Source organism: Danio rerio, chromosome 19 (assembly GCF_052040795.2).
Source record: "Danio rerio strain M-AB ecotype USA chromosome 19, GRCz13ab, whole genome shotgun sequence".
Classification (NCBI taxonomy): domain Eukaryota; kingdom Metazoa; phylum Chordata; class Actinopteri; order Cypriniformes; family Danionidae; genus Danio; species Danio rerio.
Genome location: NC_141039.2, coordinates 48,390,001 through 48,407,655, shown reverse-complemented (window position 1 = coordinate 48,407,655; position 17,655 = coordinate 48,390,001). Strand labels below are relative to the sequence as shown.

The 17,655-nt window shown below is 37.5% G+C and overlaps 1 protein-coding gene across 10 annotated transcripts in view; it reads left to right on the top strand.

The window, feature by feature from the left end:
* Nucleotides 1-8,378: 8,378 nt before the first annotated feature.
* The window catches only part of LOC147832668 (uncharacterized), a 143,563-nt gene continuing 134,286 nt past the window's right edge, over nt 8,379-17,655 (top strand). For 8 of the 10 annotated variants that reach the window (XR_015945441.1, XR_015945439.1, XR_015945436.1 and 5 more), the window contains exons 1-3: nt 8,445-8,652; nt 8,747-8,808; nt 12,259-12,385. Coding sequence is in view for 4 of the 10 variants with exons in the window: in XM_088651536.1 (XP_088507662.1) it covers nt 8,781-8,808; nt 12,259-12,385 (155 nt within the window). In the remaining 6 variants the exon portion in view is untranslated. Of the gene's footprint in view, nt 8,653-8,746; nt 8,809-12,258; nt 12,386-17,655 lie in introns of all 10 variants that reach the window. The other 2 variants (XR_015945440.1, XR_015945437.1) reach the window with 2 other exon arrangements.

The following is a 17,655-nucleotide window of genomic DNA, read 5'->3' as shown; positions in this document are numbered from 1 at the left end:
AGTGTGCATTCTCTTCATCCCATTAGCCGTTTCTCAGAGCGATGTCGTTGTGTTTGTTTTGTGCAAGTTGTGTGTGTGCTTGTGTGTATGTGTTCACCGCAGGAGCTCCAGCTTTTGTTTCATTATTGATGAAGTCCCTGGTGTCTACACACACATACACACACACACTGCTCCCGGACGCTCCTGTGAAGCTGTTTGATGCTGGTGTTTGTTGCACCTGCTTTAACCACAAATACAGTAAAGAAACTCTTCTTCCATCTTCCCATCAGGAGTCTGTGGTGTCTGCTACTGCGCAAATACACTGAACAACACGATTCATTGCATTTACTACATTATTTTAAAGTAAGTGCATGCAAACAATGTATATGGGCTGAATTTAAACAAACAAAGGAAGTTGAACATTATCTAATTTACTTTGTGCCGCAGCGACCGGTCTGACGCATTGGCGTGCGTTTGAATGGAAGTCTATGGGAGGAAAAGCTCAGTGTGACCGCAGCTTTAGTTTGTAAAACTTCACTTAGTTTATTTAACTTCAGCCGATATCAGTTGTTTGATACCATTCAATCATTTTCCTCCGGCTTAGTCCCAGATTTATCAGGGGTCGTAAAGATGACAGAAAACTTTATAGTACTTTATAATACTACAATTCCTAACGAAAAACTATTATATCTAGCATGTTTTCAGTTGTGTAGCAGCAGAACTTGTCATGATGTGCAATATTTCATGCATGCAAGGATCACTGGTCTCTTTGTCCTAAAGCGACTTTTAGGCCCAGTCCCAATACTACACCTTAGCCTTTTCTCTTACCCTTCATTTTGTGTGTTCCCGTGAATGCACTGCAAAAAATGCTTTACTTGCTTAGATTTTTTGTCTTGTTTCTAGTCTAAATATCTACAATTTCTTATATCAAGAAGCATTTTTTAGACAAGCAAAACATATTGCCTTGTTTTGAGAAATAATATGCCAATATTAAGTCAGTTTTTCCTTAAAACAAGTAAAATAATCTGCTAATAGGGTAAACAAATTAATCTTGTTTTTTCTTCTGACGTAAGATTATTTTGCTTACCCCATTGGCAGATTATTTTGCTTGTTTTAAGGAAAAACTCACTTAATATTGGCATAATATTTCTCAAAACAAGACAATATGTTATGCTTGTTTAGAAAATTCTTCTTAATTTAGGAATTTTTTAGATATTTGGACTAGAAACAAGACAAAAAATCTAACTAAGAAAAGCATTTTTTGCACTGTGGGTAGGGGTGTCTCAATTCTCTTTAGCTTGAAGGTGTTGGGGTAAGGGCAAGGGGTGGATAGCCCTTCAAACAGAGATTTTTCAGGACCACACTCGAAACCAAGGGGTATGTCAATTTCCCAGAATACACCAGCTACAACGGCACCATGCACACAGAAGTCAGGAGATCCACAAACTAGTATTTTTGTCTTGTATGTTTAGGCACTGAATCATTAGTTACAGATGAGTCTGTTCTTTTTTTCGTTCCATTTCTGGTATTATTTTGTTCCCAGTTCGTGCAAAGTGGCTCTTGCATGGTATAAGATGAAAACGTCACTGAAATCTTCTTCATCCTGCTTTTATCCTATTAATTCTCCACGTTTGGCTCTGAGGAGACTCTGAAAGTGGCGCATTTTCAGCAGGAGGTCATCAAAATGATTTTGACGAAGCAATGTCAAGATGTTCTTCAAAACATGATGGTCAATCAAGACACAGAAACACCAAATCAAAGATGAACAAAGACGTCTGAGAGCAGCTTCAAGATGTTTGTTTTGATTTCACATACTGAGGAATATGTATGTGGGAGTTTTTTAATGTGACAATGCACAAACCAATAATTATACATCATAATTAGGCAGCACAGTGGCTCAATGGTTAGCACTGTGGCCTCACAGTTTGAAGATCGCTGGTTCATGTCCCAGATGGCTCAGTTGGCATTTCTGTGTGAAGTTTGAATGTTTTTTCCGTGTTGGCGTAGGGTTTCATCCGGGTGCTCTGGTTTCCCCCACAGTCCAAACACATGCGCTACAAGGGAATTGGATGAACTAAATTGGCTTTAGTGTATGAGTGTGTGTGAATGAGTGTGTATGGGTGTTTCCCAGTGCTGGAATGCAGCTGGAAGGGCATCTGCTGTGTAAAACATTTGATGGAATATTTGGCGGTTCATTCTACTGTGGAGGTCCCTGATGAATAAAGGGACTAAGCTGAAGGAAAATGAATGAATTTTATATTCAAATAAACACTAACGTTCTGAATATTCTGTTTTAAATGAAGTTTAACAAACTAATTTCATGAGGAGCATGTGATAGGATTGACTACAGGTGATTCCTATCACTAATTACAAACTAGCCAATCGGATCACTCCAAATTTAATATAAATATCCAGCCGAAACTTCATTCCTCATCTTCGTTTTTTTGTGTTTTTTTTTTTGTTTTAGTCGTTGGCGGTTCATTCCACTGTGGCAACCCTGGATTAATAAAGGGACTAAGGCGAAAATGAATGATTGAATGAATGAATGTATGTTTTAGTCGTCTTTAAGTAAAGTCTGATCATTTGCTTTAGCGTTTGGAGCTTCTCTGATGACATCAGTTTGACACTTAAACCACGCCCCTCTATCCTTAGCCATGCCTAATGATGCACAAAAAAGCCCCTCCCCCTACTCAATATTCAGTTTCAGTTAGAAGTTCATCAACATTCATTTATTCCTTTATTCATGAAGGATCGCCACAGCGGAATGAACCACCAACTTATCCAGCATATGTTTTACACAGCGGATGCCCTTCTAGCTGCAACCCAGTACTGGGAAACACCCAAACACACTCAATCACTCGCACACTCATACACTACGCCCAATTTACTTAATCAATTCCCCTATAGCGCATGTGTTTGGACTTGTGGGGGAAACCGGAGCATCCGGAGGAAACCCACACCAACACTGGGAGAACAAGCAAACACAGCCAGCCAGCGAGCTTCTTGTATATCAACATACTGAAATAAAAATTTCAGCAACTTTACTGATTTACACAGACATTAAAGGGTTAAAAATCAACACACAAAACACAAAGCTAGTGGTTTAAAAGATAAGTGGCAAAAATGGCAAAGTTTAAGCATTTAAAATGTTTAATCTGTCATCCAGTGTTTTAAAGATGCCTGATAAAGTTTTTAGCTATTATTTAAACAGTTAAACACACAAACTCAACCCTGAATGAATTGGTCTGGATGGAAGCTTCAGGATCCGCTCTAATGTTACGCTGTGATTCCCTTTAAACAGGAAATTCCTAATCTAGATTCTGTAATAATGCTCCGTCTATACTCTCAGCCAGCCTTGATAACTCACACTTTTCCATGTTTTTTTTTTCCTCCGGCATTTCCGAAGTTTCCCCTTGTTGTGTTTGGCGAGACGCTCTGAACACTTGAAGAAAAGTTTCTGGCAGGTTTCTGAAACACATCTGAGATCAGTTTGAAACATCAGCACCTGCTTTTACACACAACAACAGCTGAACTCTGACATGAACATGACTGAAAACACACACACACACACACACACACACACACACACACACACACACACACACACACACACACACACACACACACACACACACATGCTGAAGATCTGTCTGAACGCACTTCAGTCCTGTAAAAACTACAATCAAAACTAGTACTAAGGGTGTCACGATCCTCCAAATCCTTGATTCGATTACATTTTCGATTCTAAAGGCACGATTCGATTTTCGATTATGAATAATTAATTAATTAATAACGAATTAATTATTTGTAGCCTACTGTTTAAACTACCTGACCTGCACGGTCTTTGTTGTACCCATAAACAAATCATACAGTAAATGAATAAAGGCAAGACACACACATAAATACCACCTGTCAATCACTTTTTTCTGCGTGACTCGTGAATAGGCAGTGATCTGTGTCGTTATAATGGCGTCGGTAAAAAAGGTGCACAACCAACAGAAACCAGCCAACAGTATCTGAGGTGTTCGCTAAAATGACTAAGTACTTGTGTGAAAGTAAAAGATGGAAGCAGTTTACTGACTCGCTGACTGCCTTGACCCGCTGTCTTGAGTGCATGACAATGTGTGTGCGTCTGTGTGTGTATTTTTCGCGAGCGGATTTGCAATGGGTGCGGGGCGGAGGATCGCGATGCGCCCATCGTCTATCATCCCAACCATAATATGTACATAGCAGAGCTTGCAAACTGTGTTTTTTTTGTCGACAACACGAACGTTGTCAACATAACTCACTGGAAATCCAAAATACTTCCACACCGGCAACTTCATTGAAAGAGGAGAGGGTTTAAGCTCTGTCGACGGGTCTCCTGCGTCTGCAGTTTAACAAGCACTTCAACAAGCATGTTTTTTCCCCGCTTGGCAAGCCAAGCTGACGTGACATGGGGGCGTGGCAGCATCGACGATTCTGTTTTTTGATTCGATAATTGAAGTTGAGCATAAATTTCGATCACCCCTAAAAACTACACATCAAGTTTAAAGATCCCGTGACGAGCTTTTAAATGTGCATTTTTATTAAATGTTCGGCGCATGTCAAACACTAGAGAGCTTTTGATTGGTTATGATGTGATGAGAAACTGTAGTGTGTGAGGTGATGTGATTAAAACCGTTGATCCATTTAGGCGGAATGACAAACTAGCTTTACATGTTTATATCAGTTTTATATCTTCTATACGTGAATTGTATGTCTGTTTTGGGGCAGACTAGCTTACAGTATGTATATCCTAATGAACAATTACTGATAATAACATCTAAAAACCTTTATTTAATTTTAGGCATTCACTAATTGTTACCCTGATGGTAACCAAATGTATGTTGCACAGGTATTTTCGGCAATACTCTGAAAAAATAGCTGGGTTAAAAATACCCCGACAGATCCGCTTGTTAAGTGTGACGTCATGCGGAGCGGCTTCCGGGTCCAAATGCTGTATTCAACTGAATAGGGAGATTCATGAAATGGTAATAATAAACGTTTACAAAGCGATTTAATACTTTTGAAAGTCACAATCGCAATATATATGTCCATACATTGTTTTATAAATTGTTAACATTTTGGTATTTGTTATGCAGCAAGCCCAGGGATTGCTGTCTACACTATGACTTTATGTAAAATTAACTTTAATGTGTCATATGAACAAAAAGTGATCATAAACGAATGATTTCTCCACTCAAGTGATTGGCGGCTTGAACCCGGAAACAGTATTACATACGTCACAAACACGTCACCACTTAACAAGCGGATAACCCAACCATAGATTATTATAGCACCTTCCCTACTGTGTTTTTTAACCCAATGCATTGGGTTATTTTGATTTAATGTTATTTTTTCGTTCTGGTATTACTATCCGCTTGTTAAGTGGAGACGTGTTGGTGACGTATCAAATACTGTGAGGCAACAGCACTACCTACTGCGCCACTCCTCCGCCCTATATCAATTATATAATTGTATAAAACAAGTCACCTAGTGCTTTGTTTTGTTGATATTTTGTTCAAATTTGTATTAAAATTACCCCGTTTGTTTTATGTACCTGTCTCATAATGTTTAAAGTTGTTAGAGAAGCACTAGTTATTTTAAATATCTCAGAAATATTTAGAAAAAAACTAATTATATATATATTTTTTTACATATACAGGTCAAAGATGAGTCAGGTTTTCATGTTCTCATTCAGTTAAATTCACGAAAGTGATTGTACATACACAGAAAACATGTTAATTGCAAGTAAATTGTAAACATTAATGCTTTAAAAAATAAAGAAATAATGTTATATAATATTTTGACCTCCACTTTTTTTCAACATGGATCCTGCTTACTTTATTTTTATTATATTTAAACTTTGTTCACCATTGTCATGATCACTAGGCTTTGCAGATCGCTGTAAAACATTCACTCTCACTTGGACTACAATCCTGTCACCATATGAACTACAAATCCTGTCATGCACCTCACACCTGTTGCAGTTCCCCTTTGATTACACACACACACACAGCTGGGGGCTGCTCAAAGACTGATTACCCAGACTATATAGCCTCCTCACTTTGTCACACGTTACTGAGTTCATCCTCTGTAACATAGTAAGGGGTTTACCTTGTTTAGGCTCTCTGTGGTTGAGCCTTTCTTTAGTTTATTGTTTATGTTGTCTGCTGCCTACATTCGTGACCTGATCACGCTGCTGGATTCTCTTGTATGTACCTGTTTGTTCCTGTGTTTGACCATTGCCTGCCTGACTACTGCAATAGTACAGAACTGCATCCTCTACACCAGCGTCCTCAGAGTTTACAGAGTCCCATTTTGGGGTTGACATCCAGTTAAATCTACAAAATATTATGTATAAAATGAAATGTACTATATTTAAACTTTGTTCACCATCACAATGGTTGTTGTCTTTATTTCAATAGATCTTTTTTTTGTGTGTGTGATCATGTTGTTGATGTGTAGAGCATACACTTTGCTAAATAATTACTTAAGTAGTGTTTGTTTATTTATTTTGTTTTATTATTGTTGAATTTTCTTTCATAAGCCTGTTATTTTAGGTAGACACACAGTTACTATAATAAAAGCCATTAAAACAGCAACATTTTACCCCAGTGCCTAAAAACAAACACAAAAAATATTATGTTGCACAAGTGTCTTGCAATAGCCAAAAATATGTTGCATGTGTCAGAATTAATTGTTTTTATTTAATGTCAAAAATCATTAAAATAATATAGTGAAGATAATTTACTGCATTTTCTTTTTGCAAATATATAAAACTCAATGTTTGATTAGTAATGTGCATTGTTAAACGCTTTACTTAGACATTTTTAAAGGCAACTTTCCTAATATTTAGTTTTTTTTTTTTTTTTTTGTATTTTCATTCTCTGATTACAGCTTTTCAGTATTGTGTCTTAGTTATTTTCCAACAAACCACACATCAACAGAAATATTATTTACATTATTCAGTTTTCAGATATTGTAGAAGTCCAAATTTCACTAGTTTTGTGGTCCAGGGTATGGACAACCCCAATAGGGTTAATTTTTTTTAAAATTAAATTTCAATAAATACAAATTTTCAACCCAACTTTTGAATTTATCCATATTTGATTATAAATTATTTGAGTTAAACCAACGATCTTATTTTTGGCCTTTAGCATAATTTATATTACACTCTAGAAAAGGCTGGGTTATAAGCTAAATATGTGTATAATATGTACAAACCCAAATATTGGGTTAAATTTAGGCCACACATTATACATTTTTATTATATTATATTATATAAAAAGTATACTCTGTTTTGTCCATGTTTTACACAACTTTGCATTAAAATAACCCATATTTTTAATGCACTTATCTTGTAATGACTAGATGTTTTTAAGAGAACCAGCAGTTTTGTTTAAATATCTTTGAAATATTATTTAAAAAATAATATTAATCTAAAAATCTTTTACATATCTGTATACAGGTCAAAGATGAGTCGCATTTTGGCGTTCTCATCCAATTAAATTCACAAAAGTGAATGTACATACATGGAAAACATTAAATGCAAGCAAATTGTACAGATTAATGTTTGCAAAATATGCGTGAAGTTGTTTCATATTTTGACCTGCACTTAATGTCATTATATTTATTTTTATTATATTTAAACTTTGTCCACCATGCACTTTAGTCATTTTTTATTAGGTTTTTGTTGTGATCATGCTATTGTTAATGCATAAAGCATGCATTTTGCCAAGTAATTACTCAAATTAGTTTTTTTGTTGTTGAATTTTCTTTTATAAATCTGTTTTTATTCTATGTACAGCAAACAGTTCCTCTTGGGTCCTTCAGGAAGAAAATATCTCCACTAAAACCTATTAAAACAGTAACATTTTATCCCAGTGCCAAAACAACAAACAAAACCAATTCAGAGCTCTTATATGGACAAAATTAAATTGTATGGTTTATTTCCATTGCAAGAACAGTGGTATTATTTATTTAGATTAATTTAAAAGCTAAAAACAATCAACATAAGGGTTGAAGTTATTAAAAATAACAAGTGAATAAAAGGTTTGACAATCAAAAAAGTATATTTAATTCCTTTAATAAGCTATCTAATGTTATAAATGTGCCTGAAAAGTTGTTCGGGTGTATAAACAAAGTCTTTTTAATGGTGTATTCTATAGGCTTTGGTATAAACTTGCTTTTATGATGGTCTTATTTAATAATTAATTCCAGGAAATGATTACCTAATTAAATTCTCAGCAGTTTCACATATCAGCCAATTCTGCATTTTGTTTGGAAATGTTCTTTTTGTCAGGTGTTTCTCATTAGGCTAATTTTAAAGTTGTTACGTGAATTTTACAAATTAGGTGTGCTCGTAAATGTCATTTGCCATTAATTGGGAGCTTGTTATCGGGGAACACCTGTATTTAATAACCTGCTATTAAACACATTATGACTGTGAGCGAAGCAAAAGCTTTCAATAGCAGCAGGCTGAACACAGCCTGAATGTATTCTGTGTGGTAAATAGTAGTTAATGCTGTTAACCTGAGACCTGTTTAAACTCGTGGTAATAGTGCATTGAGTGTAAAATAATGGCGTTAGGCATGATTCTGCTTTATTGCTGTTCTCCTTCGTGTCGTTTTATCGGCTGGTCTGTTTTTTGTGAGTGTTTGTCCTGTTTTTGCATGTGGTTTATTCACTTTTGCTCCAGATGTGTTAATAAATTGATATATCGTAGTCTGTTTGTGTGGGTTAGATTGTCACGTGACGGTGAGTTGGGAGCAGTCCTCATGACAGCAACCAATCGAAGCGAGAACGGTAAGTTTTAATTTTGGTTTTAATAACAATGCTTAAACAATAACCCAAAGACATTAGGGGAGAGCAGGGCACAAAGTAAAACTTTTTTGTTTTGGTCAAATAATGAGCAAAGGAATGGGGTAGACAAAATATATATATATATATATATACACACACCCCCCCCCCAACAACACAAGCCTCTCCAATAAATGAGCACCGAAAGTATGATCGCCGACCTATGATTTCTCTGCAGTATTGACAGAAGTGCCAGGAGTAAAAATTTTACCATTTACCCCACCAGCAGGGCAATCTGTTACAGACAGGGTTATTGGTTGTAACGCATGCTTAAAAGGGCAGTCTTGCACAATTAATTTAAATCCAGCTTGCTTTAAATACTAGCTATCTTTCCTCAATACTTGGCTCTATTTATTTTTTTTTTTATAATGCACATTTATTTATTTTATTTATCAATTAGGTAAACACTTGGAATTATTTGCGTTATTATGCAATGCCTTTATTTGCATTACTAGCAATCAAATTATTATTTTTCTAAATTGTTTTCTATAAAAAGTTCTCAACATTACACAAAAAATACAGAAATTAATTGTTGGTTTTAATATAGGTGTCAAAAGTGTGTGGCTTATTTGTAACAACCTGTTACAACTAACCCCACTGTCTTTCCTCAATTGGCTAGCTGTCACTGTGGTTTTATTATTATTTTATAAATTTTTTTTGTTATACCACTTTTTTATTATTTTTTTTATTCATTTCAAAATGGTTCTGTCTTTAATCATCATATGATACATATATAAATGATGTTTGTTTTATGAATCTTAAATAATTATTTTAATACAAAGATTCGTAATACAGTTACAATTCTGAATTGTTATCTTTTATAAAATTAATAAATCAGTGACTTAAAGTGGGTGTGTGTGTGTAACTTTAACTTTTTCATAAAGAGGTAATTTCGGTAATATATTGTAAAACAATAGTGACCTTTTTAAAAATGTATACTTTTTTCATTTTCACAGATCGACCTTGCTGATCAGATATATATATATATATATATATATATATATATATATATATATATATATATATATATATATATATATATATATTTAGTATTATTATTATTTTTTTAAATATATTAAGTTTGGATTAGAAAATATAAGACAATTAATTATTCTCAAGCATGTTTAGCTATGTCTAAAACTCTAAACCTGATTAACATGAGCTGCGGGTTTGGAGATTTCTGGTTCAGTTCAGGGTAATGAGAAGTGAAATGTTTGCTGGTAAAACCAAACACAATCCACAGAGAGTCGCTTATGAGCTCATACAGTTTTAATACAGTATAAATACACCCTACATCTGCAATGGAAATGAACATTTAGCTGCATTAAACTGAGTGACTGAGACGAGGCCGGCTAAACATTGGTTTATTCACTGACACAAGTCATCATCAGTACACAAATGAAGATATATTTAGTCATCTGGCCATCCACTGAAAGTCTGTTCATCAAATCCTAATTTTCATAAATCCAAAAAAAAAACATATGCGTTAAGCCGTTTAATCCAATCCTTCTGAAGAGACACAATCATGTTATATTTAATTTAGGCATTTATTTAAACACACAACTTTGAGAATTTTTACTGCATTCAAATTTGGTCACAGAAGCTCATGAACCGACAACAGTAAGGTTCAATCTTTTATGCATCTTTAGCAAGAACTAATTATGTTTGTGCTTCACAATGAGCCAATGAGAGATATTCTTGCTGAGTTTTTGTTTCTGTGCACTTATTAGCATTTATATGTGAACAGAATCATAAAGGTTTAACCTAAAGCACATCATTGTGCACTATTCTATGCCATTCAGTCAACCCAGGCTCATTGGAAATGTTCCCAGGGCTACATTTATGAGAACCAGCAGATATGTACCTTGAACTATGTTGTCTTGCAATTGTTGTTTTCATAAATCTATCACAGTGCGCTGTGTACATGCTTGACAATCTCAAATACGTTACTGGGGCATGTTTCTCATGTGCTATATTTTATAAATCCACCAGAGGGCACTGCATACATTTTTGACAATTTCAAACTCGTTATGTTGCGTTCACACCAGATGCGGAACGCGCGTCAAGCGCGAGTGATTTACATGTTAAGTCAGTTCAAACGCGCGAATAGACATCCTGCGGCGTGATACTGCGCGAATGGCGCGGAGTGAATGACGCGAGGCGAATTGAGCGTTTGACGCACTTAACGAGCGTTTTGCGCAAATCACTCGAGTTCGAAAATCTGAACTTCCGCGGACATTCACGCTGCGTCAACCAATCAGGAGCTTGTTCTTGTGAGGGCGTGATTGTGACGTAGAACCTGTTGATGGCGTCCCGGGGGAAATCCTCCAGGTGACACCGACAACAAGTCATCAAACTGGGCTGGGCTCAGTCAGAAGCAGCGCTAAAAGTCTCCGTCATCCAGGTTCAGTTTCTGGAGGAGTCTATGAGCTCACAGAGCTGGATGCACCTCTGAAAAGATGTAGTGGACTCAGACAGGACCCTAAACGTATCAACGCTGTTTTTCAGTCTTCATAAAGCACATAAACACTGTTATTTTCTTAATGAAATCCATGTTTGCCTTTTAGCTATGAAGCTAGAGTCACCGGACAGACAGAAGCCCTGCCCATCACGCGAATCCGCATCTGATTTGAAGTGAATTTGACACGCGATTGAAGCGGATTTGACACGCGAATGAAGCGAGTAAACTCAAATGGTCACGCAGCAATTTACGCGCGAATAGTGCGATTTATCTGCGCGTTCCGCGTCTGGTGTGAACACAGCATCGCTGGGACACGTTTTCTCATGTGCAATTTCTTGTAAACCCACCAAAGGCCGCGGCGTACATTTGACAATTTCAAATATGTTTCTGGGGCAGGTTTTGTCGTAAATCTACTAGAGGGTGCTGTGTACATTTTTGACCATCTCAAATACGTTATTGGGGCAAGCTTTCTTATAAATCCACCAGAGGGCGCTGTATATATTGACAATGTCATATGTTAAATTTGCAAGTTTTCTCATAAATGCCATTTCTCATAAAACCACCAGAGGGCACTGTGTAAATTTGTTAATGGGGCCGTCTGTGAAGGAAACTGGTCTGAAACTATATTGCCTGAAACATACTTAATGGGGGGGGGGGGGGCTGTCTACTATTTGAACTTTCAAGTTGTACAAATTATTTTTTTTTGTCTCATTTTTTGTTTTTGTGAAAGAATTACATTTTTTAAGATCTGAATTTATAAAATTTTTTTTTTTACAAATTTTTACAGATAAAATGAAAGAAGAGAGTAATAGACATTTTTATCCCCCTTGTGTATGTGAAACTTCCTAAGAAAAATAATCATCTTCAGCATTACATTGCTGCATGCTTCTATCGCAACCTCGTGCGTTTTATTTATTTATTTTTCGTTTTTCTAGGTTTGTGGAGCCGTCCATCGCCGGACTGGAACCGCAGTCTGCTCTGCCTCCCAAAGTTTGGTGCTGTATGTGATGAGCTACAAAGCAAACTAGTCGTGGTGGGGAAAAAAAAAGCCTCCATACAGAGGTAAGCATTCAGCGGTACCACCCTGTAGTGTTCGTCCTACACAAAAAATGCAGACATGTGTACCTGTGGTTACATATTTCTTGGTTCTCAAAAATGTGCACCAGGGCACGTTTTCCCAATGAGCCTGTTGCATTTAGTAGTATAGTTTAAGCACTAAAACCGAGAATGCACACTTTAATTACACAGTTGATGTACTTGTTTGCATGTTAAAAAGTGTGTAATGTTAAACACCTTGCAGCACTCGCAGATTTATTTTGATCGTAGAAGGGGAGGAGCTATCCTGCCTGAGGGGAGGGGCTGATGGTGAAGGGGACGAGGGACGATGGTGTCAGATACTATGATGGATTTCATGATTGGTATTTTTTTCAATAGTATCTGGATGCAGCCTTGAGGATGCAACTGCATATCTCAGTAATGCAATGTCAGACACAATGCAATAATTAAGGTAGGGGAGTGCATTAAAAAGCATTGGATGCAGCTCCGATTGCACTGCACCAGCTCTGCATCCAGACCCCTCTCTTTATTTTTTGGCATGTTTGGTCAGTTTGGCTACAACATTTAAACATCATTTGCCATCAAATGGGAAATAGTTTGAATTTCTAGTTAGTAAAAAAGTTCCCAAATGTGTTCTCTATTTGGGATGACACTAAATTCATACTAAATTCTAAGTGCACGCTATATAGTGTGTCATTTTGGACAACTTAAATCTGCTCAAAATATAAAGCAATCCTGTATCTTCCTAAATCTTGGCTTAAAGCACATGATTCATGAGTAAAATATGACCAAATTGAATTCTGCACTGACGTAGCCCTTTAATAATGCTTAACCTGAACTGTGGATTTGTAGGTTTGCTAAATAGGCTCTAAAATCACTCATGTTGGAAAACTATTACAGGTGTAATTTTCTTTATACTATAAGTGGTTTTCCCATTTTTCCCAGGGACCAGTAATATAAAAATATCTATATTGAGCAGCATATTCAATTATAAAGCCGGAGCTCTGCATTGGAATAGTGCAGTTCAGCTGCAGGGTTAGAAAATGAGTGTTTGCAATTGCAGCAATTACCTGCTTTCAGACTGAAGAGGAAATGAACTGCACTGCCTGTTTCTTTAGTGCATGGCAGAAGAGGGAAATACTTTTATTTCAGTATTGCACTTTCTCCTATGTAAACTGGGTTCTGTTACCTGTGGAAAATTGCACTGGCTCATTATTTTGTGCATTAAAGACCTAAATACAGCTGCTATTGTTTTAATTCCTTATGCTCAAAGCTTTAATTAGTCATTTTTCACTTTTTGAAAAGATGTAAAATTTATAATTGCTTTAATTTTTACCGTTTTAAAATGTAAATTCCGCTGAGCATGGAGCTAAAAAATATTTCACATCATTGCTTTGGTATTTTGTGACCGTGTTTTACATTTTCTTTTTTCTATAGGATGTGTTGCATGTACTGTTCTGATGAGTAGTCTGCTGTTATACACTAGCCTAGAGCACTATCTGCTGTTTAAACTAGCCTAGAGCACCATCTGCTATTTAAAACGAGCTTAGAACGCCATTTGCTGTTTAAAACGAGCCTAGAGCGCCATCTGCTGTTTAAACTAGCCTAGAGCACCATCTGCTGTTTAAACTAGCCTAGAGCACTATCTGCTGTTTAAACTAGCCTAGAGCACCATCTGCTATTTAAAACGAGCTTAGAACGCCATTTGCTGTTTAAAAACCAGCCTATAGCGCCATCTGCTGTTTAAAACGAGCCTAGAGCGCCATCTGCTGTTTAAACTAGCCTAGAACGCCATCTGCTGTTTAAACGAGCCTAGAGCGCCATCTGGTGTTTAAAAACTAGTCTAGAGCACCATCTGCTGTTTAAACGAGCCTAGAGCGCCATCTGCTGTTTAAAAACTAGCCTAGAGCGCCATCTGCTGTTTAAAAACTAGCCTAGAGCGCCATCTGCTGTTTAAAAACTAGCCTAGAGTGCCATCTGCTGTTTAAACTAGCCTAGAGCACCATCTGCTGTTTAAACGAGCCTAGAGCGCCATCTGCTGTTTAAACGAGCCTAGAGCGCCATCTGCTGTTTAAACTAGCCTAGAGCGCCGTCTGCTGTTTAAACCGAGCCTAGAGCGCCGTCTGCTGTTTAAACAAGCCTAGAGCACCATCTGCTGTTTAAAATGAGCCTAGAGCGCCATCTGCTGTTTAAACAAGCCTAGAGCGCCATCTGCTGTTTAAACGAGCCTAGAGTGCCATCTGCTGTTTAAACAAGCCTAGAGCGTCATCTGCTGTTTAAACAAGCCTAGAGCGCCATCTGCTGTTTAAACAAGCCTTGAGCGCCATCTGCTGTTTAAGCTAGCCTTGAGCGCCATCTGCTGTTTAAGCTAGCCTAGAGCGACGTCTGCTGTTTAGCTAGCCTAGAGCGACGTCTGCTGTTTAAAACTAGCCTGAAGTGCCGTCTGCCATTAAAGACAAAGCCTAGAGCACCATCCGGTGTTAAAATCTAGCCTAAAGCGCCATCCGCTGTTTAAAACTAGCCTAGAGCGCCGTCTGCTGTTTAAAGACAAAGCCTAGAGCACCACCCGCTAGTAAAATCTAGCCTAGAGCACCATCTGCATTTTAAACACCAGCCTACAGCACTATCTGTTGTTTAAAAAATACCCTAGAGCACCAGCTGCTTTTTAAATCTAGCCTAGACCGCCGTCTGCTGTTAAAAACTAGCCGAGCGCCGTCTGCTGTTTAAAACTAGCCTAGAGCACTATCTGCTGTTAAAAACTAGTCTCAGAATTAACTCGAGAATAGTGATGCATTGTGAACATCTCAATCTATTTGTTAAATACTTTTTACCTTAGTACACCTTTACTTTCTGCAAGAGCAGCTGCCTTTGATAACATTAAATTGGGTTACTTTTCTTTTCTGCATGATCTGAGTTCTCATGGTGTTGAAAATATTTAGTGGACTTGGCAACCACACAGAGCACAGGCTACTTCACGCAGAGATATTCCTTCAAGCTTTTGAATACAAGAACACCTCTCAAATGAAACCAGAGCCGATTTCATGAAGTAATGGACGATTCCGCAGTGAGTGGCATTGAGCTGGGCTAGCTTTAATGCTAGCTGACAACACTGAGATTAAAGCTAGGGAGTTGGGCCCTGCCTGTAGGACGGGGAAGATATTGATGGCGGATCCGAGGGTAATGACATAGGGTTTAGTGCAGGTCAGAAGGATCAGCTAATGAAGACTTATGTGTGGAGGAGAGGAAAGCATTACTTCAAATCAATGCCGAACGCCTGATAACCTTGGTGCAGAATTAGCTGGTGGATCGTAAATTGTGAGCAGAGGTAGTGAAAAACACGACCTCTCATGCAAAACACACTGCTCACGCAGACGTGTGCTGCGTCCCAATTTGCATACTATTCATCTCAAAGTCAAAATGAACAGGAAGCTGCGACCAATTTTTTTTTTCCATATTGACCTTATTCTAAAAATGCGGAAGTGCGCCTGTTTTCACGATTGTTTTAGAACTTCCGATTCAGTCGCCTATGGGGAAATGACTTGGAATAATAAACGGCAGAAAACGGTCAAACTACTTACTCTACAAACAAATGTTTGCATGACTTTACAGACCAAGAAGAATAATATAATAAGAAAATAGCAGTTTGCAACATCAATGTCTATAAATGAATGGAAGTGAATGAGACCGGAAGTCTCAAGCCAAAAAGATTCAAATGGCTGCGTCCCTTCGTCGGCGAAGAATTAGGTAAATAGAGTGGAGGAACTATGATGCCATCTTGTAGTCTAATCGGCTGCTAGCATAAAACTTCTTCCCTCGATAAAATAAAAGCACGTTCGCCTCACAGCAAGAAGATCGCTGGTTCGAGCCCGGGCTGGGTCAGTTGGCATTTGTGTGCATGTTATCCCTGTATTCGTGTTGGTTCCCCCACAAGTCCAAAGACGTGGTACAGGTGAATTGGGGTGTGCTAAAATCGACCATAGTGAGTGTGTGTGTGTGTGAATTGTGTTTCCCAATGATAAGTTGCAGCTGAAAGGGCATATATGGTGACCCCAGATTAATAAAGGGACTAAGCCGAAAAGTCCTAATTAATTGGTTCAGGTGTGTTTAATATGGGTAGCAACTGAAATCTGCAGGAAGGTGGCTCTCCAGGAACAGGGTTGGCCAGCCCTGCTCTAGTGTGGCCGCAGCTTTATCTACACACAATATGAATTCCCAATTAGTAAAATACTACAGACTATAAAATGCTATTCATGAAAACACTTTAATCACAGACGAATTCAAATGCTCAATACAAGCGAGCTGCGTTCCAGACTAGTTTAGCTCGATGACTCTGTATGTCTCAGACATCACCTGTAGTCCCATCTAGCAACTTTAATAAGACGGTTGCAATCAAGAAGCGTAACCAATTAAAAAAATATATATATAAAAATCAAGAGTGTGATGTAACTGATGTGTTTTGTCGTAGAGTAAAACATGAAAGTATCTTGAGTTTGTGTTCGCCACAAACCTTATTAAAGCGATTTAACCAAAATCCCATTTAAAATACCCATTGACTTTGGGACGGGGGAACCAGAACTGCTAAAATGCTATCTCGCTTCAGGGTTTGCATACAAGTCTAGTTCCTAGATAAATGGAATTTTAAATAAGAAAACAGTGGGCGTGGCTTGTTGTTCTCTACTGTGAGCTGATTGGATGTAGTAAAGTAGGCTTTGCATTTAGAATAGGGGAAAAGGGCTTGAGGAGAGTTCTTCTGAAATGGTTCATACAGAACTTTTGCATTTATTTATAGTATTAAGGCAAGTACATTTATAAGTAACTAATTATTTACCTAAAAATAAAAAGTATTTTCTCAATTTTAGTTAAACGATAAAATTACAGGGACTAGTACTTGCTAATCAAGATTTAATTGAATATGCCCTCAAATAATAGATCCCCAAAATACAAATATTCATTCATTCGTTTTCCTTCAGCTTAGTCTCTATTTCAGAGGTCACCACAGCGGAATGAACCGCCAACTATTCCAACACATTCTACACAGCGGAAGCCCTTCCAGCTGCAATACAGTATTGGGAAACGCACTCACATATGCACTCAAATTCTCTCTCTCTCTCTCTCACACACACACACACACACACACACACACACACACACACACACACACACACACACACACACACTATGTACAATTTAATTCATCAATTACCCTATAGCCTATGTGTTTGGACTGTAGGGGAACCCAGAGCACCCAGAGGAAACCCATGCCAACACAGGGATAA